Source organism: Vulpes lagopus, chromosome 2 (genome assembly GCF_018345385.1).
Source record: "Vulpes lagopus strain Blue_001 chromosome 2, ASM1834538v1, whole genome shotgun sequence".
Classification (NCBI taxonomy): domain Eukaryota; kingdom Metazoa; phylum Chordata; class Mammalia; order Carnivora; family Canidae; genus Vulpes; species Vulpes lagopus.
This window is the reverse complement of record NC_054825.1, coordinates 29,776,143-29,803,560: the sequence shown is the minus strand read 5'-3', so window position 1 is coordinate 29,803,560 and position 27,418 is coordinate 29,776,143. Positions and strand designations below refer to the sequence as shown.

Genomic DNA, 27,418 nt, shown 5'->3' with positions numbered 1-27,418 from the left:
TACAAAACACTGTTTTTAATAAAACAAAACCAATTCATCCAAGTCATGGGTGCAAGGTTAACAAGTATCAAATGTAACCTGTATGGTTCTTCTAAAACAGTGGCTTGAGCACGAGGGCTTTTCTGCCTCCAGCCATATCCTGGGAAGCTGACCCAAAGGGGACTTAAAATCTCCAGGATGGATTCTTATTCCTGGGTCAGAGTTGGCTCAGGGTCACATGCTCTTGAGGTCTCTGAAGACAACATGAGCTGCATTGCGTCCAGGGGCTCCCATGACGCCTCCTCCTGGAAGGGAACTGCCCATGAATCTAAGCTGTGCTCACAACCCTCCCCAGGGAGCAGACAGGGCCAGGGCTGATGGAGAAGTCAGCAATGAAGCAGAGCATGGGTGCCTGCAGGGTGGTGCTTGGACCATGGGCATCAGAAGCCCCTGGGATGACCATTGAGACAGTTTCTGAGCTCGCCCCCAGGCTTCTTCCCTCAGAGCTCTGGGCAGGGGGCCCGGGGCACAGTCCAAGCAAGTGCTCCCCTCAGTCTGGAAGTCAAGGTGCTAGATGGCGAAACTCAACTGTGAAACTAAAGCACCAGACTCAGGGTTTGAGGGAGAAGCTGTGGAAGTACAGACCTCTCTGGGACGTGTCCACAGGGAACGGCAGCCTTGGCGAGGTCAGTTAGGCTTGGAATAGATGCCAGGAAGAATTTTTAAATTGAGAAATGTAACATTACCAACTCTTACTGGTCTAAAATCTGGAGCGGGGATTCAGGGACGTAGGTCCCTCTGAGCCCAGAGTTGGCATTTGGAGAGCCGCCTCAGGGACCTATTCTCAGACCTGGCGAGGGGGAGGTGTGAGCTCCCCCAGGGTGGAGGGGGCGGCCAGCTGGCAGAGGACCCCGCTGCTCTGCTCCTTCCCCGCATGCTCAGAAGCCAGAATGTGGGGGATGGCCCGTTCTCCTGGGAGTTCCCTGCTCCCCTCCCTCTCTCCCCACCTCCCTCACTGCTGGGCCCAGCCCTCCCCACAGCTGCACCTGGGAAGGGGCCCTGGGCACTCACCCGGGTGGGTGCCGCTTCCACAGAGGTACAAGCCCCGGAGAGGACAGCGGTAGCCGGAGTGCAGGGGCGTGGGGCGGGCGAAGTAGAGCTGGTCCAGGGTCATGGCACAGTGGAAGATGTTCTGCGGGAGGCAGGGCCGCAGTGGTTAACGTAGGAGTGCCAGGGTCTTAGGGCCTCTGTGCATTCCTTCCCCTCCCCCTCTCCCAGGAAGGTTCTTCTTCCAGCATGTTTTCTTGCACTCTTAAGAAGCAGGAAAGGGAGGGGAAGAGAGAGAACAGGTACATGTCCTTGGGTGGGGAAGAGAATTTTCCAGAGGCAGTTTTCAGGAAAAAGGAAAGGTGAGGAAAACCTTCAGAGTGTGAGGAAAAGGGAGATTTTGAGGATTTTGCCGAGGACAATAAATCCTCTTCACTGTGGTTGAAAAATGGAGGATTTGACTTATCTTGGCAGCCAGCTCACATTTCCTTGGCCAAGACACCCACTCGAGCCTGGGCCCCGAGGTGGGGATTGGTGGGGAGGGTCCATGCCCTAGCAGAGTCACAGGAGATGGTAGGAGGCAAGGTGCAAGGGACTCGAGGTGGGTTCTGCTCCCCTGGCCTGGGTCTGAGCAGCCAGAAAGTGGGGGACAAGGGCCAGGGGGAAGGTCAGACTTATGATGTAGGTCTGGACAAGGAGACCAACACCTCCTGGACATCACCACAGGGACAACCTTCCAGCTAACCCTCTCAGGGTGTCCCAAGCTGAGCTCGCCCTTCCCTGCCAAGTCTGCTCTCTCCCGCCTTCCCCACCTCAGTGTGCAGCTTCCCACCTGGGCTGGAGGGACTCTTCCCTTCACCTCTGCCCTGACCTCTGCTTGCACCTTGTACCGAGACCTCTCAGTTTTGCCTGGCCCACCTTCCCATATCCCCCACTCCGTTCCCTCCCCACTGCCTGGTCTCTTGCCCTCTATTTCGGGGCTAGCGCTGTCCAATAAAAACATCACATGAGCCACATATGCAATTTTTATTTTCTAGGAGCTACATTAAAATTTAAAAAGAAACTGGTGAAATGAACGTCAATAATGTATAAAATAATATTTTATTTAACCTAATAGATCTGAAATGCTATCATTTTAACATGCAATCAATATAGAAATTATTAATGAGATGTGGTTACATTTTTTTTTTTTTTCATCCTAAGCCTCTGCCGGCTGTGGGGCATTTTGCACATGCAGTTTGGCCTCATCCCACTGAAGCCACCAAGAGCCACATGAAGCTGATGCCAGGTGTATGAGCCTGGCCTCCTAACTGGTCCCTCTGCCTCCAGTCTCAGTGAGGTTTTGATAAATCAGAGAGGCAAGTCCAAGGACATGCTGCCTTAAGAGGGGAGCTCCCTCTGAAGAAAGCCAGCTGGGAGAGGTAGCAATGCATGTCCAGACAGGGGTGCCACAGCCCTGGTGACCCGCTCAGCAGGCACCAGCTCTCCTATCTGATCTCATTCCTCCGTGCTCCCTAGGTCAGACCACTTTTCTGTCCCCTCTCTACCGTTGTCTCTGCACCATGCTCCCTTCCTGGTACAGGCTGAGTGTGGAGGGGCAAGAGAATGCCAGGGGGGCATTCCAAGGGGTTGGGGTCGCAGGGAGAAGGATGTGATGAGGAACCCCTGGTCTTATACTCACGCCTCCGGGAAGCCCAAAGATTCTCTCTAAATCAGGTGGTGTGAGGATGTCCCTGCCCACCACGGAGCCCTTGAAGCCAGGGGCGTAGGCCTCGATGCAGTCGAACACTGTGCACCAAACAGTGGAAAAACAAGATGCCGTGAGGAAGATGAGGAGGTGCTCTGATTGTACAACTTGGCAAACTGACAAAAATTCATTAAACTACACACTTAAAATCTATTTATTTTACCAAATGTAAATCATATCTCAATAAGCAATACATAAAAACAGTCTATGGGCAAGTAAATAATTCATCACAAAGGCCTATGGGTCCACCCCACTTTCCCACCTGCTCACCCCAACCCTAAATACAGTTACTTGTCTTCCATGAATATGCAGAGCTTTCTGCACCTTGTTGTTTTGCTCAAGTTGTTTCTTTGCTTGGAATGCCCACTGCTGCCTGGCCAACTCCTCTTCATCCTTTAAAACCCAGCTCAAATGTCCCTTCCTTTGGAAAGCTCTCCTTGTCTCTCTGGCAAATGGCTTCCTCCTTTGGTTCACGTAGTATGCTGTATCGTAAGATCCCCCAAATCCCAACTGGACAGTGAGCAGCTTAAGGACAGGAACTGTGCCTTTTAGGCTTTCTTAGCCCAGTGCCTGGCCCCAGCAGGCATTCGCTGTGCTGACCTAGGTTCCGTGGGGGTACTTCTCTCCCTCTGGCACAGGACTTAACCAGCCTTAATCCTGAATAGGGCACTCAGGAGGGAGGGGCCCACGGGGTGGGGGAGCGTGGCCAGCTGTCACTGTGGAGACAGGACAGTCTGCCCTCTTTACCTTTGTCTGCATAAGCGTTTCTCTCCTGCTCATCCCACACCTTGCCTCTGGCCAGCGAGTAGGGAGTGTACTGAGTGAAGAGGGAGACCACATGGCAGCCGGGGGGAGCCAGGGTGGGGTCCAGCGAGGAAGGGATGCAGAGCTCAATCATAGGCCTGCACGGGGGAGGAGAAAGGGTTGGGTGTCAGGGGATGGGAGCCCCTCCAAAGTGACAGGGGCAAAATGAAGGAAGGCCTAAGGTGAAATGATGGGGTGTCTGGGAGGCTGTGGCAGTTGCTCGCCTGGTGGATGGTACTACCCTAAAGGAGCTCCCAGCCCCTCGACACACCCTTTGTTGCCATTGCCCCAGGATCTCAGGTCCCACTTAGCCTCCCTCTAAATGCATGCCTGTCCCCATAACCCCCACCACAGCCTGTACTCTGACAGGTCTCAGGGCCCAGCAGACAGCACACATGAGGGAAGGGGCCAGGCCCAGGGCAGCAGGAGCTCAGGTGGCCAAATGTCAACCCAGGCTGCCCCTATCTGCCTACCTTTCCCGGAGCAGCCTGGGCAACACAGAGCTGCTGAGGCTGCAGCTACCCTACAGAACCCCAATCTGTTTCCTACCCTTCCCCTGCTTACAATGCTCTGTCCGCTTGGAGCACATTTTCCCTCTAATCTCTAAATATGAGCACCTTCAAGGCCACATGAAATGCCCTTTCTCCCTGCATCCCTCACTTGCAATGTACCCTCTGAACTTGGATGTTCTGCAGGCATCTCTAAAGCAACTTGTCCAAACCCGAATGCCTAAAGCCTGCTCCTCCACCCCCCCACACACCAGGTTCCCCTTTATTATAAAGACAAACACCATCTTCCGGTGGCACCTCTTTTGCTCACACCCCACTTCCTGTCCAATAGCAAATGCTGCCAGCTTCATCTTAAAATACCCAGTATCTGGCCACTTCTCGTCACTTCCACCATCCCGACCCTGGTCCAGGCCACCATCTTCTGATCCTTGGATTCTACAATAGTAACCAATCGCAACAAGTGCCTTTTTTTTTTTTTTTTTGTTTCCAAACAGTGGCCAGAGTGGTCTTTCCAAAATCTAAGTTAGGCTTAGCACAGACTTTCCAGGAGTAAAAGCCAGGAGTGGCTGACAGGGCCCAGCTGCAGCTCTGAGGACCCCCCGCCACAACTCCCCCCTCCCAGGTTCTTTCTCCAGCCTCTCTGGCTATATCCCTGTACCTGCAACACAGCAGCTCACTCGTACCCTAGGGCCTTTGCACCTGACTTCTCTTCTGCCTGGATGTTCTTCCTCAGAAATTTATAAGGCCTGTATTCTCACTTCCCTTGGGTCTCAGCTCAAACACCTTGCTGTCAGAGATGCCTTTCTTTCCTGACCTTCTTATAAAGACTAGTGAACCATCACCCCGATCTATCTTTCTCCGTACTATCAGTGCATGTTTTTTCATTGTCTTGCCTTCTACCATAGAAGGTCTACCATGAACGGAGGGCAGGACATGTGACTTTGCTTGCTGCTCTGTGCCCAGATCCCTGTACTAAGCCTGAGGGACTAAGCCCCACAGAGTAGCGGCTCCAAAATATTTATAAATAAAGAATGGACATTGCCTTCTACCCTTCTCCCAGGCACACATCCTCTTCACCTCATGCTATAAATGTCTGTGTGCCTGCCCTGTGGTAAGCTTTGTGTCTGTTTCATGCCCCTGCCCGACCCCCAAATCCCCTAACCCATACTCAATAAAGAGGCCCACACAGAACAGATTTTCAACAAGCTTTGGTGGACAATTGACAGCATGGAGAGATACTTGCTTCTGAAACACCCCTGCCTGTTCCCAGAAGGAGGTACAGCTGGGATGGGAGGTAGGAGATGTTTTTAGAAGCTTTGCACAAAGGCGGCTTATCAGAGACAGAATATAGAGCAGGGGCATCGGAGTGCCCTCTGATGGGCTGCTGAGTCAGAGAAACCCTTTTTCTTCCAGAAAGCATTTCCTTCAATTCCTCCCAAATGCCAGGGATGTTCTCTCTGTAATTCTTTGACCCCTCTGCTAATCTGTGACACTTGGCTGCACTGTGCCCTATTCTTTACTCCTTACCTGCACTGACGCACAGATTTATCATCTGGGATGTACTTCCTATCCTCAGAACTTAAGTGTGGATTTAGGCAAATCTAAGACACTGAAGGCTTAACACCAGGAGGAAGAGGCCATCTTTCCTGTGTCTAGACAGTTACCCCTTCCCCTCAAGCCCAAGTATGTAAGAGTGTCTCGGGGGGGGGGGGTGCAAACCCTAGGGCCCACCCACCTGTGGGAAGGCAGGCCATCCATGGCATCTTCAAAAGCCTGGTGGAGGAGGAGTGTGTCTTCACAGTTCAGGTGGATGGAGCACTGGTGATGGGGCAGTGGCTGGCCCCCTGGAGCATTGGGGGCCGCCAGGAAGTCAGGCAGCCTGTCGACAGCCACTGAGGGAGCAAAGAGGAGGGTGAGGGCCCAAAGGCCCTCAGCCTCCAGGATCCTCCTTCTCTACCTATCACCCTGCTCACTCAAGTGGTGGATTAGAAAGAAAAAGTATGGTGGGGGTGGGTGGGCGCCAGGGTGGAGATGCGGAAATAGAGAGAGATGATGATGTAAGGGAGTTTCTCCCAAACTGAGAGATTTCTCACTCAGATAATGTCAAAAGAGATAGCTCTGCAATGTGTGTGCCTCTTACCATTGATCTTGGTAACAGGTGACTTGGTGTCTAGCCCGGAGATTCTCTCCACGAACTCCTTAGGAAGCCATTCCTGGAAGAAGTTTCCATGAAAAGGCCTGGGAATGGTGGAGGCCTGAAGGGGCCTGCCTTCTTCTTTTGTTCAGGATGGTCCTTCAATCCCTACTGCCAGAATCCTTTCCACTCTTCAGAGCTCAGCCAAAGCACCCCCTCTGTGAAGCCCTCCTGGATCCCCTCCAGCTCATCACTAACCATTTTTTTCCTTTGAACTCTGCCAGAGCAAATGTAAATGGCCCAGACCAACTCTTACTTTGGCTATGGCCAGTGGACTGAAGGCCCCTTTTCTCCTCTGGTCTGTAAACTCTTGGAGATCTTGATTATCTCAGAATTGTCTTGACAAGATACTTTTGAACTGATGTTTGTTGAATTTTCTTAGTGGAATCACTAGGAAAAAATGGTGCCTTGTCCCCCAGAACAGTTTGAAGAATGTTTGGGAGCTCCATACACATATCGTATCTTTTGGTGACACGGAAGGTATGAATGGTTGTAAAAACTGCCCCTAATCCTCATCCCTCCCTGTATGCACACACCTTCATAACATCCTCTCACAGTGGCTCTGGGCTTGGGACAGGGGAACGTTAGCAAGTAGGATGCAAAAAGAATCCCAAAAACCACCTGCCTAAGTGAGTTTGCTCACTTTTGCCCTTGCCAGACCCTGAAAACATGCCTGGACTTATCATACCTCAGGATGAAAGACACACAGAGCAGAGCTAGTCAGCCTGTTCATTCCAGCAGAAACTGTCTTGGTCTAGCCACGGCCAGCCAACCTGGGCACATGAGCGAGGCCAGCCACGAAGAGCAGGGCCCACTAGTTGACCCACAGCTGATGGAAGGTGCACGAGCAAGCCCAGGTCAGCTGAACTCAGCCAAGTTCCACTGAATTCTCCAGTTCAGTATTTCTTATTAAATGCCCAGATGCTGTGTGGTTGTTTCATATGGCATCGATATGGCCATAGATAATTGACACAGATGGTGGAATTAGAGTTGGTTAGAGCAGGAGATCAGGGTAGTAGGATAACTCTGGATTAAAAGTCAGACCTGGGTTCTAGCTCTGGCTCTGCTAATTGCCAGCTGCATGGCCTAGGTCACCTCATTCCCTTGGACCTTTCTCCCCACCAGTGAGGCTTCTTCCCTGTCTGCTACCTGCCTGTTAGAAAAGGGAGAGGACTGGCCTCCCCCAGTGCAGAGACCTGGCACTTGCACCTCCCATCCCCATGTAGTCCTGGGGCCCCTGACCAACACTCCTCCCCACTGCCCCCTGCCGTCTTGGCAGACATCTTGCCTCCAGCCCCCAGGCCTCACCTGTGGTGTCAGCTTCAGGAAGGTGACCTGTGGGGATGCGTTGGACAGCACCACTTTGCTCCTCACCTCCGAGCCATCTTGCAGCACAACTCCTTGGACGCGTCCTTCACTGCTCACCAGCACTTTAGCCACTGCCTAGAGCTCACTGGAGTGAGGCCCTGGGAACTCCCCTCCACCCACCCACCCACGATGGAAAATACAGGTTGGATCTTGGGGGATTTCTACTGTCTGGGCTGCTCCTGGGGCTCACAGCTTCCCCAGCCTGAATCCACCTGCTGGGCTCTGTGACAATGTGGCAAAGCCTCAGCCCACCTGCTCCCATGCAGCGGCTAACTCTAATGGGGGCTAGGGGCCAGAGTGCTCAAAGGGGGGTGGTCAGAAGAACTGGGACCTGGTTGACAGATGCTCAGCCATTAACAGGCTCCATAAACTTAGCCTCTTGATTCCAAAGCCCCATTTTGTGCATCAGTAAAATGAGGAACCTTTCGAATTTGACATTTTGTTCTACACTGGGATCCTTGCAAATAGTCAGGGTAAGGGGTATATGTGGGGGGAGGTCACTCACCTTTTCAGTGAAGATGCTTGCTCCATGTGCGGTGGCTGAGCTTGTGATGGCATCAGAGAGAGCACCCATGCCACCCTGGACATAGCCCCAGGCCCCCTGCATCCCCTCCAGACCCCCCATCACGTGATGTAGCAGCACATACCTGAGGACAGATCACTGGGATCACTGGTTGGAGGTGGGATTTAACGTCCCTAGAGTTCTAAGCACAAACAATCCTTTCTTTCTGGTACCTTTAGCCTCTCCTGCCCCCATACTGCCTTTCCCGTCAGCCTTTAAATGGGCTCTAGGCCCCTGTGAGGGCTTTTTGCCCCATGCCCTACATTCTCTCCCCGTGCAAACATGTCTGCAGGCAGAGCTTAAACACCAACTGAGGTGGCGAGGCCCAAACCCGCAGTTCTAACTCTCTCCTGAGTGCCAGCTACCCCAGATATCCCCCATTTGAGTGTGTTTTTGGCAGGCAGCTTAAACCCATTTCTTTCCCCATTCCCCAATCTGTTTTCCCTTTGTTCTCCCCATCCTACTGATGGCAGCTTCTGTTTCCCATAGAAAGCTGAGGCCCAGTCTCGACTCGCAGCAGTGCCTCCTCCATGTATCAACCCTGCCTCCCAAAGAACTTTTCAATTCTGGCTCCCTGAGGCCTCTTCCCTGGTCCAGGACTCTCCTCCCTTCCTTAAACTTCTGCAGTGGCATCCTCCTAGTTGGACCACCTCCTCCCACTCTTTCTTCCCTGAAGACCTGGAGCCCGATTGCAAAACCCAGCCAAGTACTGTCAATTCTCTTCTTTGATGCCTTTGCCAGCTCAGCATTGCTCTCAGGGTCATAGCTAGTCTTTGGAAATGGCCCCAGGGCTCTAGCCTCATCCCTCACCATGCTCCCCCTCACAGCCCACATTCTTGCCAAAGTAAACCTCCACATGATCCATGTTTAGCCCCCAGCGTTTGCACATGCTGTTCCGGCAGCCTGGAAGCCCCTTCCTCCCTTGTGTCTATTTAGCTAATTCTTCTTGTCCTGAGAATCTCAGATTAAACATCTCTTCCTCATGGAGGTCTCCTCTGATCCTGAACAGCATTACTTTCCTGCTCTACTCCCTTCCCAACCCTCACAGAACTCCACTATTGTCACTTGCTCTGTGTCTACCTCTCCTATGAGGATCTCAGCGCCATTCTCACAATCTAGCCCTGGACCTGGCACAGGTAAGGGTTCCATCAATATTCACTGGAGGAATTAATGGTGAAACAAATTACTTAAAGGCCCACTTCACAAACTGGGCAGTAGCTATGACTCTCGGAGAGCCACAGAAAAAAGGACAGGAGGCCCCAGTGGAAGATCCAAATTGGCTGGTGGATCATAGAGTTGGCCAAGATATGGCAACCACTGCCAACGCTTCCCTCGCCCCTTTTCCATGGCCCTTGGGAATTTGGAACTGGCTTAATGTGTGCTGAAAAACCACTTCCAAGGGTGGTTCTCATCCTTTGAGAGAAAAGCCATGTTGACAGCTTCTAACTGCATCTTCTGATGCACTGGAAATGGACCAACACTTGGCATCATCCTCTATCCCCACACCCACATACACACACGCACCCCTTCCATTCCTGCTCCTACAAGGGGTTTGGTAGTCGTACCACAGGAACAGACTTCACTGTGTCTGGCTGCCCCTTCTTGGATTGGGCTGTCAACACACGCCCTCACAAGGGGAAAGGCGGTGTCCCTTATGAAGGTGTCTGTGCGTGCATGTCCTAGAGCCCAGAGAAAGGATCTGTGGCAGATGGAGGGGGCAATGGAATTTTGTGGGAGGAGAAGAGATAGAAAGAGGAGAGAAAGATAAGAGGGAGAGAGAGAGAAAAAGGAGGAAGACGAGTAGGAGAAAGAGAGCAGAAAGCTGTTCATGTTGAGATATCACAGTGGGAGAGAGGCTTTTCTCCCTGAAGCAGTAGGGAGTAGTGACTGAGAAGGAGGATTTTGGAGGGTCAGCTGGAAATCAGCTCTGCCACCACTAGCTGTGTGACTTTGGGCAAGACCTGCCCCTTCTCTGAACCGTGGCTCTCAGATGTTGCTTTGAGGATCTGATGGGTGCTTGGCTTCGTGCCTGGCTCACTGGGAGAGCTTGGTGAGCAACAGCTGTCAGCACTCTCATTGGGGGATTCACTCCACTCCCAATGCACCCCACCCCTGCACTCACCCACTCCCCGGAGTGTGGGGACTTGTCATGGCTCCAATCACAGCATCGGTGGCCAAAGTGGCTTTTAGAGGCTCAGACTCAAACCACTGATCCAGCACCTGGGACAGCGAAACAGCAGCGAGCAAGGCATAGACGCTTTGGCGGGGAGAGGCCCCCTCACTTGTGGGGTCCAGACTGAGGCTGGGGAGCCCCTCACCTTTATAATTGGAGCTGTGAGGACCTGGTAATACTGGGGCAGCTGGGCTCCCAGTATGCGACCTAAAAGACGCATAAAACAAAATGAGTCAGGCAAGACGGAGCCATTCCAATCTTTGATAACTGTTTCTATTTCTTTATCTGTAAAATGGGAGTCATATGTCATATCCCCAAGAGCTCCTGTAAGGATTAAATGGCATATTATAGCATTTGCAAGCTCATGGGCACTGAATACATTTTGGTTGTTGGAATAATTTTTGGAAAAATGTTAACTTGTACCTTATTCCCTTACTCTGAACTCTGGAAGGCCCATCCCCCAGGAGGTGGCCTGGTTGGCTAGTCCACTGCCCTGATGCTGATTCACACTATCTCAGAAAAGAACTGGGCAGTAAGGACATCCCTGAGGACATGGATAGTGATCTCTAGCTATTGGAGTCCCAGTGCCTGGCTTAGTGTCTAGCATATAGCACTTGCTTAATAAATTTTTTGCATAAGCTTCTTGGACTGGTCATCTCAGAGGCAATATCTACTTTTGGCATTTGTGGTAGATGCTGCTGGCTCTGATCCTTCACCCCTCCCCATATCCACACACTTTTTCCATGCAAGTCTGCAGTGCCTCCCACTGTAGCTGGGTTGACCTGCCCTGTTCCTTGATTCAGGGCTCGCCCACATGATTTGCTTTGGCCAATGGAATCTTTACAGATGGGATGCAAATAGTCCCTTGAAGCCGGCCTGCACATCGGTGCTTGCCCTCTATGCTTCTGCCATTGACAGAAGAAGGCCATGCCTAGACCAGCCTGCTGCTTCCAGGAGGAGGATGGGAAGCACCTGGAACAAAGCTAGTCTGACTGATGTGCCCCAGCTGTAAACACACGTGTGAGGCCAGACCAGACTGAACTGTGCAGACACGTGAGAAATAGATGTTTATTTTTACATGCTACTTGGGTTTTGTAGTTGTCTGTTATGCAGCAGTTTTGAATGAGTACCAACTCATCAGCACTTTTCCAGAATACAGAAGCTAACTTGGTTTTCAAAACCTGGAGGAATGGTAGAAAAAAGTAGCATGCTTGGTGAAATGTCCTTTCCCATACCTGTGGCAAACGTCACTAATTCATCATAGAGTTTGTTCTTGCTGAGCCCAAATCTAGCATCCTTCCTGGAAGGATGCTTCACTCTTTTGGCCACTCTTTCTTGTTCTAGCCATGACTATGGTGACAAGACTTCACCAAGCAGGCTTCAATCAGCTTTGCATGATAAAACCCGACAGCATCTCACCTCAGATCTGTGAGATGAACCTTTTCATTTCTTCTCTGAGGCATGCCTGGCACCATGACAGGACACCATGGTGGGTCAACCCACTTGACACCCATGGGTGCACAGCCCAGAAGTTAATGCCCCAGGTGGGAGTTAAGCCCCATGGGGCAATTTCTGACCAGCAGGGGACAGAACCTGATGTATAAACATTTCCTCTTTTTCTCTTGGGAGTGGTCCTCACGTGCACTTCATAGCACTACTCAGGTGGCCCTCCCAGGACCAGCACCTGTCACCTGCAGTGGTGGCCAGCACAGTAGCACACCGTGGGACTGACTCTCTCTCTTTCCAGTTTCACTACTCCTTTCTTTGGGGCCACCCTTCAAGATGAACTCCTGCACACAAGCCTTCGTCTCAGGTTCTACTTTTAGGGTAGCCAGGCTAATACCCACTCACTAGAGTGCTCTGGGCAATCCCTATTTGTGGATGGCAGCTGGCAGGCTTATGAAGGTTCAAGCTCATGTTCTATCATCCAGAAAATGGGTTCAGCTCCTTGAAGGTCACTCATCATGCCCCGATGCCTGCACTTGGGACTCACCTGCCTGCAGCAGGGGTTTGAGTGTGGAGAGTGACTGGAGCCTTTGCCACAGGGAACCCCTCTGGAAGGCCTCCATGTCCACGGGGGCTGCATCCAGCAGAGGATCTATGGCTAAAGCCAACCGATTCATGAATGCCTCATATTTGGGAAAGGCCTGGAACAGAGAGCTCTGAGTCAAGGCCCTGTTGCTTAGAATCCCACAAGCATATCACCCCCACGCTCTGTCCTCCAGGCTGCCCTCACGTGGCCTGCTGCTCCTACTGGAGCCTTTGTGGCTTCTCAGGCCTCACACCCAGCCTGGGCCCAGTTTGGCTGTGGTAAATTACTCCCAGATCCAGGTCTGTGAGCTGTTGTCAGCACTAGGGGTGGTTAGAGAGATCCTGAGCAGATGAGCCACCAGGATGGTGGTAGGGACAAGGGCTTATGCCGGCCAAGACCAGTTGTCAGCCACAGAAAACTGGCAAGTATTCTAGGGTGTGGTCTCTGTGATAAACCATAAAACCACTTTAAAGTTTTTTCTCTCTGTGTTGTCTTTCCATATATTATTGGTAAAAGTAACATCTCTTCCCCTGTATTCCAGCATGATGACTGTTTTTTCCTGGTCTGCAAATCTCCTCTGTCCTCTTGACATAAGCAGAAACAGAAGCCCACATCCCTTTGCCCCACAAGTGCAAGTAACAGAATCTATTTCTTTCTCTCTCTCTCTCTCTCTCTTTTTTTTTCCAGAATCCATTTCAACAGTGTGGTTAGGACACCCACCTTTTCTTCACTGGGTGGGTGACAGGAGCAGGGATGGATGCCTGTGCCACCGGGGGCCCTACCTCAATCCTCAGCCCCCAGCTTTCAATTTTTGGTTCATTTATACTCATGAATATATCTGTGGAATTTTAATAAGATTACATAAAGAAAAGTTCTGCATTGAAGTATGTTTGAGAAGTCTTGATAAAAACGACCTCAAGCAGCTTTCTCTACATACAGTAGGCCTTCAATGTGACAATGTGAGAAGACAAAGCCAGAAATGGGTTTCCTTATTTTCCACAACAGGATGTGGCCCCTGCCTTCTCCTCCTGTGGTCACTAGCATGCAAGGTCACAGCTACTCTCCTCGGCCCGGGGATGTGGCCTGGTCCTGAATCCTCTCTGGTGCACCTGAGATGGTCAGGGTTTGGAGGGGAGGGTAGAGGCTCTAGTCCCCCACCAGCTGCACAGAAAAGAAGCACTTTAAAAAAGCAAGCTCCCAAGGTAGTTCTGGTCAGCAGCCAGGTTTAGAAGCCACTGGTTGAAGAGACATACTGTGTGTCCGAGGTTCTCTTGGCTTTACCCAACACTAGGTTACAAAAAGCAATTAACCTAGGTCTTCACATTGATTGTATTAACCTAGGTCTTCTTAAGAAAATGTCCTCGCTGAGATATGGGTTCATGCTGTGCCTTCAGCTTGTACCTAGGCCTGGTACAAAAGTATGTCCATGCAAAGAATCTGTATTTGCAAAATCGGTCACACCAGGCCTGTAACACTCTTCAGTGGTCCATGTACATAAGGTCACCCAACAAATTCCTTATACTTCAATCCCGAGGAAAAAATGTGCCTTCTCCATCAGACATATGTACTTCTTTCTATCAGACCTGCATGCCATCATGGACAATTTCTTGCCTTGAGCTGCCAGGGGATTGATGCCAAATCAAATGAATATTTATTACAACTCTCCTGTCCTAAATAACTGATCCAGTTCATTCTATCCTTAATTGTCTCTGATCCTCCCTTCATCCTTCTTTATGGCTTCCATGGGCTTTAATATTGATAACCACCTGGAATTCTTTCCAAAAGCAGGAGAGATGGAAAACACATACAGTGTAAGTACACACCAGTGGATTCCCTTTTGAAATACAGCTGGTGGAGACTGCCTGAACAGTGACCTCATACTGAACACACAGGCTTGAGAGGCTCCATTGTCTACCCATCTTTTTAAAAAGATTGTATTTATTTATTTGAGAGAGAGAGAGAGACAGAGCATGAGTGGAGGGGGAGAGGCAGAGGGAGAAGCAGACTCCCTGCTGAGCAGGGAGCCTGATTGGGGGCTTAGTCCCAGGACCCTGATATCATTACTTGAGCTAAATGCAGCCACTTAACACACTGGGCCACCCAGATGCCCCCAGTGTCCGCCACCAGTTTTAATCACTATTCTCCATCCCCTTCTCTTCAAAGTACCTAAGATCATGGCTAGCACAGACTGGAGCTCTCCTAGGGCAGGTGGGACAACCCGTCCAAGCTCTCATGGTCTTTGGACAACATGTTCTGGGATAACTCCAACCAGGCCCAATTCCTTTCAAGAGCCACCTACAGGCTGATGAGGGAGGAAGAGATCTGTTGCCAGTCCCTTTTCCTACCTGGGCATCCTTCCGTGAAAACTGGGCAATCTGCTTCTGGTTTTCCGCCATGTCTGTGCCCAGAAGAAGGGACCTGGGCACCTTGCTCCCCATGCTCTCTTCCAGCATTGGGGTGAAGGAGTAGGGGTTTCGAAGATGAAGCCTCAGCCCGTGTTTCTACAGAACACACATAGCATAGCATTTTAAGGGGTCTGTGTCCTCTGCTCTTGACACTTCTCTGATTGTGTTTGTAGCCATTTAGGTACCTGCATACAGTTCCCCAAGGCAGTGGTGCTGCTTCTTATTTTTTAATGTAAGTGTATAAAAAGCATTCTTGCCTAGGCATCCTTTGGCAGGCTATATCATACCACACTACACCACACCATGCTATGCCATGCCATACCACACCACACTATGCCACGTTACACCATGCCACGCCACACTACACTACATCACATTACACCATACCATACCATGCTACCCTGTGCCAAGGACTGTACTGGGATTTATAATGATCACCTTACAGCAACTGTAAGTATACTATCCTCATTGTACAAATACAACAACAGAGTCTTAGAGCAGGGAAATAATTTGTCCAAGGTCACCTTGGGAGGTGGATCTAGGTTTCGAAACCACATCCCTGTGACTCCAAAGCTCTGGCTCTCAGCACTAGTCTATAACTGCTCCCACTTCAGAAATAAATAATTAAAATGTAGAAAGACACAATAAAGTAATGGTTATGTGAAAATCCATACTTATAAGGTAGATAAATTATTCACATCAAAAAATTTTATTTACTTTGCAGACTCATTTACTCCAGGGTCACTTTAAATGGAAGTTCCCTTGATGTATTTAAAATATGATTCGATTTACAAATATTTGACTGGCAAACAGAACTTTCCAAGAGTACATCTACTTCTTCAACAGAAGTACAGATAAAACAAAAAGGGGCCTGGGTTATCCTCACAAATAAGACTTACTGTTCCCACTAGAGACATCTTTTTTTTCTGAAACCTCTCTATTGAGGTATGATCGACATACCAAAAGCTGTGTAGATTTAATGTGTTTAACCTGATGAATCTGGCATCTAGAGACTTCTTTCCCAGACACATGGCCAGCTCCCTGCCCTCTGTGACTGCTCTGCTCGCATATCACCTGAGCAGCAAGGCCTCCCTTACCACCCAGCACTTCCCGCCCCTTCGGCCTGCTTTCTTTGTCTCTGAAGCACTCACTGCCACCTGGTTAACTGCATGCTTAGTCTTCCTGTCTCTCTCAGGTAGAATGTCCGTTCTGTGAGCGCAGGGGCACAGTCCCTTTGTTCAGCGCTATTATCTCCAGCACCTAGATGTACTGCAGTTAATATGCATTCTGTTGATTGAATAAATGAATGCCATGTTGCAAACCCGGTACATGTCCAGAGACAAACAAGATCTGTGAGTAGAAGTTCTAGAAAACACAAGGAAACAAAAAGAGCCCTCTCCAACAATTACAACCAAAATTTCCCCAAGTCAGAGATATTCCAGATGGCGGGATCACTATGGGTGGAGCATGCTGTGGAGGTGAATCCAAACATTGGTAGGGGTTTGGGCTGGGAGACCTCCAGGATCCTTTCTTACACTAAGACGTGGAAATGTCTTTGATCCAAGCGTTGGTTTCTCTCAGGTTAGTAAACTCTTACTCACCCAAGAAGTATCCTTGGTTCCTCCTTCTTCTTTCCTCTCATCCCATCCGTCACCAGTCTCACTGACCAGCCTCCAGAAGTTGTGTGCGCTCCTCTCTATCACCACTGCCCCTCAGCCCAAGTCGCCATCTTGTGAACCACTGCAGCTGCTGCCTCACTGGTCTCCTTGAGACCACAGCTGCTTCTACCACATTCCACACCACCCAACAGGTGGACTGACCTGTTTGTGAAGTCACAAACTCCATCCCTCTACTTCCTCTGCCCCTGGCACTCAGGATAAAATGAAGTCTTCCCTTTGCAGCCTACAAGGTCCTGTCTTGGCTGGCCCTAGTCCCTCTCCCACACCTCTACTGTCCCTCTGCCCATCCCTTACCTACTTTCTTCCACCTTGGACCTGTCCATCTCTACTTCCCTCTGATGGAAACACTCTGCTAAGGTGACCACAGGGCTGGTAACTTCTTAGCACTTGCATGTCAGCTCAAATGTCACCTCCTCAGGAAAGTTGTCCTCGGTCAGTCTAAGCTAGATCTCTGGTCCCTATCATATTGCCTTGTCTTTCTTTCTTCAGGTAACACATTCCTCTATCCGAAGTCCTCTTACTAAAAGCAGAAGCCTGGCCTCCCTCCCTCACCATGGTATCCCCACAGGCTTCTCCCAGTGTGGGACACAGGGCAGGGACTCAGAAGCAATTACTGAATGAATGAATCAATACTCCACCCGAATAAGGGACCCATGAGTTGTTCAAGTATAACTAATTGAATATGAATAATTTTTTGTATGATTCCAGGACTTTCTTATAAATGGAACCTTTGTCATTCTTGATGGTTTTAATCATGTGGTGTCAGAATAAGAAGAGGGATGTTAAATCACCATTAGATTTGTTAAGATCATGCAGTTCTCCTCTTATAAAAATAAAACTCTTCCTCTGATTCCCACATGAGAGTTCTCAGCATGCACAGCCACTCTGGGTGCAAACTGCTAGGAGGGGACAAGGTGCATATGAGGGACCTGGGGGTAAGGGAGATGTGAAAGGTGTGGTGCCCAGGCCCCACTGCAGTCCTGTAGAATCAGCCTTTGGTTCAAGGTTCCTTAGGGTCCCATTCATTTCCCAGGCTGTTCTGATAGACCTGAGAGTTTGAGAGCCTTGCCTTAGGTTTCTGGAAGCAAAGCAGGAGCATAATGATCTGGTTGGGACCCAGAAGATTATTAGTGAGAGTGGGGAGGGAGGACAAAGGGTTGCCACCTGTGTGTGGTCAAGGCTGGCCCAGGGAGAGCTGGACAAGGTGGCTGCTGACTGATGGAGGAGGAGAGATCCCACCAGCGCGGAACTCTGCCAGCCCAGCCTGGATTCCAGCACTTAGTGTGCTGGGGCCACTGCTAAGCAAACCTATTATCTAGCAGACAGAACCAGGGGGTGATCCCATCTGATGCTTTTGTTGGCAGCTGGAAACGGAGGCCCAGAAGACAGACCTTTGGAGGCCCCATGTGGGTAGGGGTACCATCCCCCAGCTAACTGGGGACAGGCCCGTAGTGGCTAGGTCTGAGGGGCAACAGCCAGCCCCAGGGTGCCTAGGGAGCTGCTCTGTCTCTCTGGAACCTCAGTTTCTCAACTGCCACACGGAAGTAATAATGCTGGCTGACAACTACAGGGGACTGACCATGCCCAGACGCTGCACTGATGGTTAGCAAACATATTAATCACAACAACAGCCTTATGAGGTGGGTACTACTCCCATCCCCATCTTGCAGATGAGGCACCGCGAGGCAGCTGGTAAGACCGTCAAGCAAGGATTCAAGATGAGCCCGTTGGGTCCCAGAGCCTGTCAGCTCGGCCCTGTCCTCTGCCCAGGTGGGCTGCATGGACAGCTTCTGTGTGTGACCTCATCCTGGGCAAACTACAATGCGCCAGAATGTGTAAGGCTGAGCAGGACTGTGGTCACAATGCCCGTGGCAGCACACGGTAACTCCAGGACAAGGAGCAGAAGGCAGTGGACCTGGTTCAGGCTGTTATTTCATAGTGTGTGAACTTAACCTCCCAGAACCGTGGTTCTGTTGTCACAAAACAGGAACATTAACTAGTCTCACAGGTGAAGACCAATGGATAGAGCTTTAGAGCTTGTAGTCCAAGTGGTGACACTGGTAAAAGAACTGTTCTTTACTGTTGTTTGGAAATAGAACATTCCCAGAAAGAGTTCAGCTGCCCTCCTATAGATGCCAACCGGCTCATCAGTGTCTTGTTAAATAAGGCGCTCCATGGGATGGTTAGTTCTGTGTAGCATGAAGCAGGACTGTTTCCTCCCTCCATCTGAGCACCATGCTCCTATTAATGCAGCCCAGGGTCAAAGGCCAAGTCATATACTCAATTCAGTGGGGGTAGGGGGGAGGTTCTAGTTAAAGGAATCCAATAACAAACCATTTTCAAATAAGAAAACTTTTTTTAAAAAATAAAGATAATATTTACATGAAAATTTCTATTCTGTGATCCTGAGTTTTCGTCAGATTTTTCAAAAGGAAGGTCTACCCACAGCCCTCACGCCCAGCCACGTCTGCCACTATGTGTCACTGGCACGTCTGCAAGTTGCCTTCAGCGATAGTTTGGTATGGACTGAAGGCCAGAGATGCTTTCCCAGACTTTGGCTAGCCCTTATCAGTCTCCGCCTGGCTGGTGGCTCATTCACTCTCTCTCTCTGTCTCTCTCTCTCAGTAGGCAACAGTGGTTGAACGTCTTATTAATTTTAAACTTTCAATTTAGAGCAAAGTTAATACTAAAATGCTCACAGCTTCAAGCAACATAAATTAATCAGAGAAAGACAATTCTATGATCTCACTCATATGTGGAATTTAAGAAACAAAACAGAGGATCATAGAGGAAGGGAGGGAAAAATAAAACAAGATGAAATCAGAGAGACAAACCATTAGAGACTTAATCATAGGAAACAAACTGAGGGTCACTGGAGGGGAGGAAGGGAGGGAGTAACTGGGTGATGGGCATTAAGCAGGGCAGGTGATGTAATGAGCACTGGGCGTTATAGAAGACTGAGGAATCACTGACCTCTGCCTCTGAAACTAATAACACTATATGTTAATTAATTGAATATAAATAAAATGAAATTAAAAATAAAAATAATAAAATGCAAAAAAAGTGCTCACAGCTTCTTATACAGATGACACATAGGACCCTTTTTTCTGAGTGGAGATGGCAGAGGCACCAAGCAGGGAGAAGCTAGGTGGGCTCTGGGAATGTGGTCACCAAGCTTATAGAAGAGGCAGTGGGGGTGACAGGAATCTGAAAGGATGGGCAGAGTTGGACCACGGGACCCCCGCAAAGCAGCCCAGGGGTCAGAGGAGGTGAAAGTCCCTGGGGTCCAACTTTCTGCTCAGGCCGCCACCTAAGGTATTAGGACCTAAGGTTTGATGAAGGCAGAAATCAGGCTTTTGTCAGAGGCCCAAGGGTTAGGCAGGTGCCCAGCGAGGGCCAGACAAGACGCCAGAAAGTGACGGGGCCGGGCAGAACTGGAACCCCAGTCCCCGGCAAGGCACCAGCTGGTGTTGCATGCGGGCATGTGAGCCTCGCGTTGACAAGGCTTGTTCTTCAAAAGATGTCCAGTTTCCCATTTTAAAGACCCTAGGTAGACTACATAAAACTCATCTGTGGGAATGCACCGAGGAGAGGATGTGGGATAGACAAACCCTTGGATGGAAGGGAGTCTCCAGGTGCAGGAACCACGTGGGTGCAAAATAGGGAGTCTTCCCCCAGGTCAGGAAGCTGGGACTGCCCCCGCCACCCCCCTGGACCACGGATGCTCTACCTTCAGTTCCAGGTCGGTGTAAATCTGTGGCCTCAGCAGGCTGAGGAGGTAGGATGCTCGGGAGAACTTAAACCCTGAAACAGAATCCGATGAAGACAGTCACCAGCGGTCACCAGCAGTCGCCCTCTGCCACCCTCACACCACCTGTCAGGGCTCACCTGGGATGATCTCCTCTGTGACAGCTGCACCCCCTGTCACAGGACGTCTCTCGAAGACTGCTGTGTTCACCCCCAATCTCTGCAGGTACGCGGCCTGGGGGTTGGGCACACGGGGCCCTCCTTTCATCCCTGGGACCGATCTGCCAGCTCAGGGTCCTTGCTACGGGGTTAGCATGCTGCCCCTTGGCTCACGCTGTTCCTGCCTCTGGGAAGGCCATCCCCCTTGCCTCCTCTGTAAATTCCCACTTTCCTAGACTGCTCCTGCCCCTCCACGTCCCAGCAGAAGCTGACCTTCCCTCCTGTGTGGCCTGGGTGGCTGTGTGAAGTCATACTGCACCCTGCCCAGCCCTGCCTGGTGTGCCCATCTCTTCCAGGTGGGGGTGAGCCTCATGCCTCCTCAAGCACCAGGGGGCAGCACGTGAGCTTGGCCTGTGAGCGCTGAGCCAGCTGGCCCAGGTTCTGCTGCTCTTCCTCTTTCTGGCAGGCAGCCTCAGTACCTGAACCGTCTGGCCTCCATCCCCTTGTGTACCAACACCGGGCTCATGATGGCAACACCGGTTAGGCCTGCTTCTCGGGGCTGCTGGGAGGATTCACTCAGCTGCCCCCTGAATGGGACTTGCTGTCCCCAGAACACAGGACTTGCTTCATAGATGAAGCTATGATGACAGCTTCCTTTGGGGGGTGAAAGATATTGCAGGGGTTTTTTTGAATTTTCCCCTAGCACTTCATGGGAAGTCAAGAAATATGTGTTGAATCGAACTGGCCCTGGGTCTACAGACCTGCCATGCTGGTCCCCCCACTACCACCCCCACCAGGGTAACAACAGAGATGGCGATGCTCAGAAGCCATGCTCCTTTTACAAGCTCACTTGGCAGACACTGTGAGTGAATCACCCTGTTTAATGCATCTCACAACCCTTGAGGTGGGTGCTGTGGTTCTCCCTGCCTCACAGATGAGGAAACAGAGGCCCAGGGAGGTTAACAGCTTGCCTCAGGCTCACCGAGCTCATGAGTACAGGTGTTGGGAATGGAACCCAGTGGTCTGGGCATGATGACTGATGCTCCTGACCCAACCCAGAGAGAGGGAAAAAACAGCAGCCCTGGCACTGGGAAGTGGCCTGGCCCTCTGAGGAACACCGTGTTGTTCTCCCATCAATGCAAAGGCCTCACGGAATGACTGCCTCAGACGAGGATAGTCTGAGACCATGGTAAAACAGGACAGAGCAAGGCCACTTCATAATTTTGTCTGAGTACAAAAACAAGGGCTCTGAGTCACCCACAAAATACTCCCTGCCTCCTGGCTCAGCCAGAGTTAAGTGGCTGCTACTTCCTCACCAGTTAACCCTCCTCTTACTGGGACCCCTCCCAAATAAGATTTATCGAGATGCCCAGTTACAGGGGGGTTTCCTGCTTTCTGATGGTATCCAACCTAGAGCAAAACTCTGCTTCCCTAGACTGTCCCCCAAATCATCCAACCAGAGCTCACATCCTAGAGCAGGTTTTTCCTAACCTCGCTTCCTGAGCATCCTCGAGGTCCTCCAAGGTGTACACTGTTCGCCCTCCCTGCCTCCCCAACCCCCGCCCAGCCCACTGCCAGTCATTGTCTGCCTCCTGCCTCCTGAACTTCAGGCTGTTCCCCTGGCGGGCCCCGGGTCCTGTGGCTGAAGGGCACTGACACCAGCCTCCTTTGGGATGGGGACCTCCAGTAATAAGAGTCCCCATCTGTGAGGCTTTGGGTGGCAGGTCCTTGGAGCACATCCTCTGTTCGCCTCACAGCAGCTCTGTGAGAGGGGGTGTTTTGTTCTCATCTCACCCTGGCTCAGGAGCCTAAAGTGACTCACACATAGAAAGTGGCAGAGCTGGGCGATGAACCCATGTTTATATTAACATAAAATCAATGTTTTAAATTACTGATCAGTTGAGTTACATGATGCTCCCCATAAAATGTTCAGGTAAAACTATCATGTCAGGGAGAGAAGCAAGATTTAACACACGTCTCAGAGCCTGCCTTCCCCGACCTTGCCGACTCCTCCTGTTATTGATATTCTAGAGCCGCCACTGCCTCAGGGAAATGTTCCATGTTTGTTTTGTGAACACTGTCTAGCACATACTATGGCCTCGTAGGGGTACTGGGACCAGAGTTTGAGAAGCACAGCCTTAGGGTAACCCTGCCTGGCTCAGCTTTGGACGTAGGAGCCCGTGGTGTTGGAGGCAGGGCCCTCCCTCCTCTGATAGACTGGCTTCGTGGTCGTCTCTGGGGTACACCTGGGGCTGTGTAGCTGCTGGGTGCTTCAGGTTGGCACATGGTCTGGACCTAGCTGGGGGCATGGGGGCCCCAACCAGCCCCAGATTCCCAGGCTCTAACACATGACCCCGACTTTGCCAGTTACATACTTTCCCACCTCTTGATCATCTTGCTTCTGAAAGCCCCCTGACTCTCCCAAAGTCACGGGAAAATGCACATAGAGTAAGAAAAAGAGAGGAAAGGGAGCTCCTGCTCTCCTCCTTGACTACTGCTGATCCCCATTTGATAGCGACTGGTCAGCGCCAGGGAGAGGAGACGAGCCGCCTCCCCGTCTCTCTTGGGGCTGCACCCTGCCCACTTCCTCCCATTCTGGCTAACACCACATATCCAGGGGCCAGTGAAGCGGGACAGAGGGGAAGGTACTCACAGCCACCAGCCCGTTGTGTCCTGCAATGAGACAAGACAGAGGAGGAAAGCACCAGTGGTCAATGAGCAGACACACTCCTTGGGGAATATGTCACCCATCCCTGTCCCCATGCCCCTGAAGATCCTGGGGAGGTATCAGAAAGTTGGGCATGGGACTCCCCACCTATACCTGGATGTTGCAACAGCATCTAGCTTGATGCCATAAAACACCTGGTCTCTAGGGATTCAGAAAACCCTGTTCCTGCTCCAGCTTGAAAAAAGTCCTGTCACCCTGCCCTGGCCTGTGGTTCTATCTGGAGTGAGGGGTGAGGAGAAATCCACAATCATCAGACAAAGCTATCCATCCTATGAAGCATTGCTGGGCTTCCATAGCTTGGGGACGAGCAAGTGGCTGGTGGAGGGAGCATCACAGTTTACTTGGTGGGAACAGAAGGGAAGCATGGCTGGAAGGCTGGTGCTGGACCTCCTTGTCTGGCATGAAATCACCATCCAGGTGCATGCTGGGCATGTGGACAGCTGCTGACAAATACGGCTTGTTCTCCCCAAATGTGGTGCACGTTAGCACCCAGAAGGCTTTAGTCACATGGTTTTGTCTTTGTCAATCACCAATGTTCTCCAAATAAAATAGGAACAATTCAAAATGAAGTAATTAAACACATACAGCTTCAACGTGTGCTAACGGAGTGCTAGCTGAATGGGTGAATTTATCTATCTTCTATATTAAGTTTCTTGTCAAAAATCTCAGGATTTTTGCCCCTGGGTTAGGTGCCCTAAATTCAGCTTGGGATTCCCTGTTCCATACCAGGTCTACTGCTAGTAAGTGCTTCTCCTGCTTTGAGAAGCTTCAGGATCACCTGAGAACTCGTATGAACAATGATTCATAACCCCTCCCTGGAGTCTGCTCAGCAGCGGGCAGGCAGGGACCTGGGATGGATTTCTCCCAAGCCCCCAGGTGACTCGGATGCAGGTGGTCAAGCATGGCCAGTGGGCTGGGAGTGTCTCCTCTGGCCTCACTCTCAGGATACAATGCAGCTGCTTGTGGAGAATCCCTTGTTGGGAAGAGGACAGGCCCTGGTTGTTTTCAGGTAGTGGGGACAGGTCTTGTCTGGAACACTTGGCACGTGTTTCTCCTTGGTGACAGAAGGTCACTTTGAGTCTTCAAAGATGTCAGCAGAAGACTATGTTCTCTGAGCACCAACCTGAACCCAGTGTTCACTCAAATAAAATGTTCAGCCATTAATTTGACAAACATCCATAAATAGGAGGCAGCAATGACCCACATGACGGATTTCTTCATGGCTGAGCTGACTTTGTTTTATATTTTCCACATAGAGACACCCAGAATTTTAGAGGTCACTGAGCCAACATCTCTTCCATTAAAAGAATCTCTGAAATAGAGTTCTTCAACCCTCTTTGACCATGAGCCACAGGAAGAAGTGTGTTTTACACTATGACCTGGCACACATCCCACGTATAAATGTATTTCACAGAAATGAAAGTTTCATGAACTCATATTAACTCACCATGCAATAAGCATATGATGATATATTTGATTATATTTCATTTAAAAAGACTGGTTGATCTACTATTTTTATATACTTTTGAAAAGTTTCTTAATTAAGGTTTAAAAGCTTTGCTGGATGGGATTCATGAGTGGGTTGCAGCCCGCAGTTTGGAAAGGCCTGGTCTCAAATATATACATTAAATTAAAGGCCAACTGTCCCAGGCTCAACCTGGCTCCTGCTATTTACAGGATGTGGCCCTCAGAGAGTCATTCCGGCCAGCCTCGAACTTCATGCTTCTTACAGTGATGGAGCAAGAATAACCAATAATATATGTAAAGCACCTGACTCTCAGCAGACCCACGATAAATGGTAACTATTTGTTTCTTAAATAGTGCTGATCATAAATCTTGAAAAACTAATAAAGGCTTCCTGGCAACTGGGTCCAGTTCAACCATCACACCTGAGCCCACAGATGCACACGTAGATCTCAAATGACAAAGGTCAATATTCCAACAACCCACGCCCCTCATCCCTCCACCACTCCATCCCCACTCCTGCTGGAGCCCTCTTGGGGCTTCTGGGGATCTCTCCTTTTCCCCTGTGGGGGGTCTTAAGCTGCAGGTTCTGATCATCTCCAGCCTCACTCCAGAGATCCTTACAGCCAGGCATGTGGGGATCCCGAGAGAAGCTGCTCTGAACCTGGGTTCTCAAGTGGGGCCTGCAGCCACCTGCATCAGACCCACTCCAAATTCTGGTTGGATGTGCTGACTTTCCCTGAATCCTAATTCCTGGGCTAGGGCCCAGAAACTTCATTTTAACAAGCTTCTTGGGTCATTCTTAGGCATGGTCAAGTGACTAATCAGGGTCATCTTCAAGGTGGCTCTCAGAAAATGCCACTGTTCCTTACTTGGTCCCCAAATGCCCTTAATGGGCTTCCCTTAATGCTTAGCAATTAAACTACATCAAGGAAAAACACCTGAGACTCAGACACGTGTGGGCAAGTCACCCAGGCCCCTGGTGACCCAGAGTCAACCCTCCCTTCCAGGAGACAGCAGGGATGCGCTGTCACCAAGGGGAGAAAAGCAGGGGCGGTGGTGGGGAGCTTCCATTTACCGAGCCCAATCAGCGAGGTGTGGAGATGGCATCCCTCCACCCCGGCCAGGAGGTTTGTGACTGTCGTCTAACGCAGCCATTAATAAATTTAGAGTCTATAAACTTACAGTGAAATAAATAAATTGCATTAAAAACAAAGGTAATAAATACTCAAAACTTGTCACTTCCTCATCGTTTTTCCACAATTTACAATGACCTATGCTCTTGCGGTTCTTTACCTCCGAGCACCCGTCAGGGCCTGTGCCTCTCTCCCTAGTGCACGTGCAGCCACCCCACGCTGGCAACTTGATAAAGGCCACAGCTCGCACGAAGGGCACCACGGAAGGCAGCGAATAGTACACCTCAGGGCTTGATGGTATTACTTTGTTGACGGTTCGATATAAGAAAGCGATGGATAAAAATGCTAACGGTGCAGATGAAACCTGACAATACGCTGTCTGCAGCTGTTTTGCGGCAAACTGCACAAAACCTGGAGAGAATATTCTCCTAGGATGGGAGAAACACAATCTGAGCACAGTTTCTCCCATCACTGAAGGAGCGAAGTTCAGACATGACTCTGTTACCTCACCTCAGTTCTACGCTTTAAAATCCATGCAAACAGCAAATAATGTTCCCGTCAGAGCTAGCCTTATTGGTCAACAGTAACCACAGGTTTGCTGCCAAGTTTAGCAAAAAATCACAGAAATCTGGGGAGAGCCAACTGGCTACCCGGAATTTAGCCAAATAGGATTATGTGTCTTATTTGTAAAATTGTGTGCTACACTTCTTTTGTTTCAGTATTTATCATAAGCCTATGTATATATGTTTGCACACATTTTTCCCTGGAGGGGTGACTGTGGAACATTTACTGGCCACAACTGCTCTTAGAGCACACAAAAATGAAAGGTGGCAGAAAAGAACGCAGCTTTAAAACCGTGATGAGCATCTTCTTTCAATCCTGCCATTGTCTGCCTGAGCCCAGTGAGAGAGAATGCCAGAAGTTGAAATTCGGGCCCCTTCAGAAGTGTCAATGGAAGGCTCTAAGCAGAAAACCCCGTCCAGGGCCTGCGGCCTCCCACAATCACGTGGTGGAATCGGGCGCTGTGCCGCCAGGGGGTCAGCAAAGTGCAGCAGGTCCCTGCGTGCCCCAGATATGCAGGACAACGGGGGCTGTCACCCTCCACAGGAATGCAGTAGGATCCCTGCGACTCGGTTCTATTTTTTCCTAGCTCCCCTTTAAGGAACCTTCCAGTTTCCTCTGCGGGGGTGGGTCTCAGTTGTGGTGACCAGAACTCAGAGCACTTGGGGTGGCTGGATCTCATGGGTCTTTCTAACCCTACCATATGCTTTCCAAGAATGTGGTGGCAACTAGCTAATTCTGCAGGGGATACACGGAAACTCCTGAGCTCACCTATTCCTCCCTGGTCATTCTAGAACGGAAGACCCAAGCCTAGGGCAGGCAAGAATCTGCCCCAGACCACACAAGGTGACGGCCGAGCCAGCCCCACAAATACCACCCCCAGCCCCCCAGGCTCTGAGCAGGGCTGCCCTCCCCCTCAGCCCTGGCACAGCTCCTGTACCTGCTCCTATCACCACGGCATCGTACTGAGGCTTTAGGCGTCCCCTGGCTTCCCAGTGAGCTCGTCTCCAAGGGGGGCAGGGAGAGGCAGCCAAGGCCCTGCCGAGACCTAGGCCATTCGCAGCCATTTCTGCCCAGTCCGAGGCCAGGAATTTGCTTACAATCAGCTTTTTGTGCTGCCCAGG

The 27,418-nt window shown here is 50.5% G+C and overlaps 1 protein-coding gene across 2 annotated transcripts; it reads right to left on the bottom strand.

The window, feature by feature from the left end:
- PYROXD2 (pyridine nucleotide-disulphide oxidoreductase domain 2) lies at positions 1 to 27,418 on the bottom strand. Of its 2 annotated transcripts, none has more exons than XM_041743292.1 (16): positions 27,235 to 27,418; positions 23,059 to 23,078; positions 20,388 to 20,481; positions 20,230 to 20,303; positions 14,761 to 14,916; positions 12,377 to 12,530; positions 10,529 to 10,590; positions 10,333 to 10,430; positions 8,154 to 8,295; positions 7,589 to 7,723; positions 6,227 to 6,299; positions 5,822 to 5,978; positions 3,521 to 3,675; positions 2,708 to 2,814; positions 1,051 to 1,171; positions 1 to 284 (listed from the first exon to the last, which is right to left on the bottom strand). In XM_041743292.1, the coding sequence occupies exons 1-16, from the start codon at positions 27,359 to 27,361 to the stop codon at positions 214 to 216; spliced, it is 1,746 nt and encodes a 581-aa protein (XP_041599226.1). In that variant the 5' UTR covers positions 27,362 to 27,418; the 3' UTR covers positions 1 to 213. The 2 variants fall into 2 exon arrangements, with proteins under 2 accessions (XP_041599226.1, XP_041599227.1); XM_041743293.1 differs by having other exon boundaries at positions 20,388 to 20,547; positions 27,235 to 27,348.

Bases quoted from the DNA above. Each gene is read 5' to 3' on its own strand.
- PYROXD2 (XM_041743292.1), bottom strand. From the start codon at position 27,361: ATGGCTGCGAATGGCCTAGGTCTCGGCAGGGCCTTGGCTGCCTCTCCC. The intron at 1,172-2,707 runs GTGAGTATAAGA...TGCCTCCCGCAG, and splicing joins TCTTTGGGCTTCCCGGAGGC to AACATCTTCCACTGTGCCAT. The intron at 285-1,050 runs GTGAGTGCCCAG...GTTCCCTTCCAG, and splicing joins TGGAAGCGGCACCCACCCGG to GAGGAGGCGTCATGGGAGCC.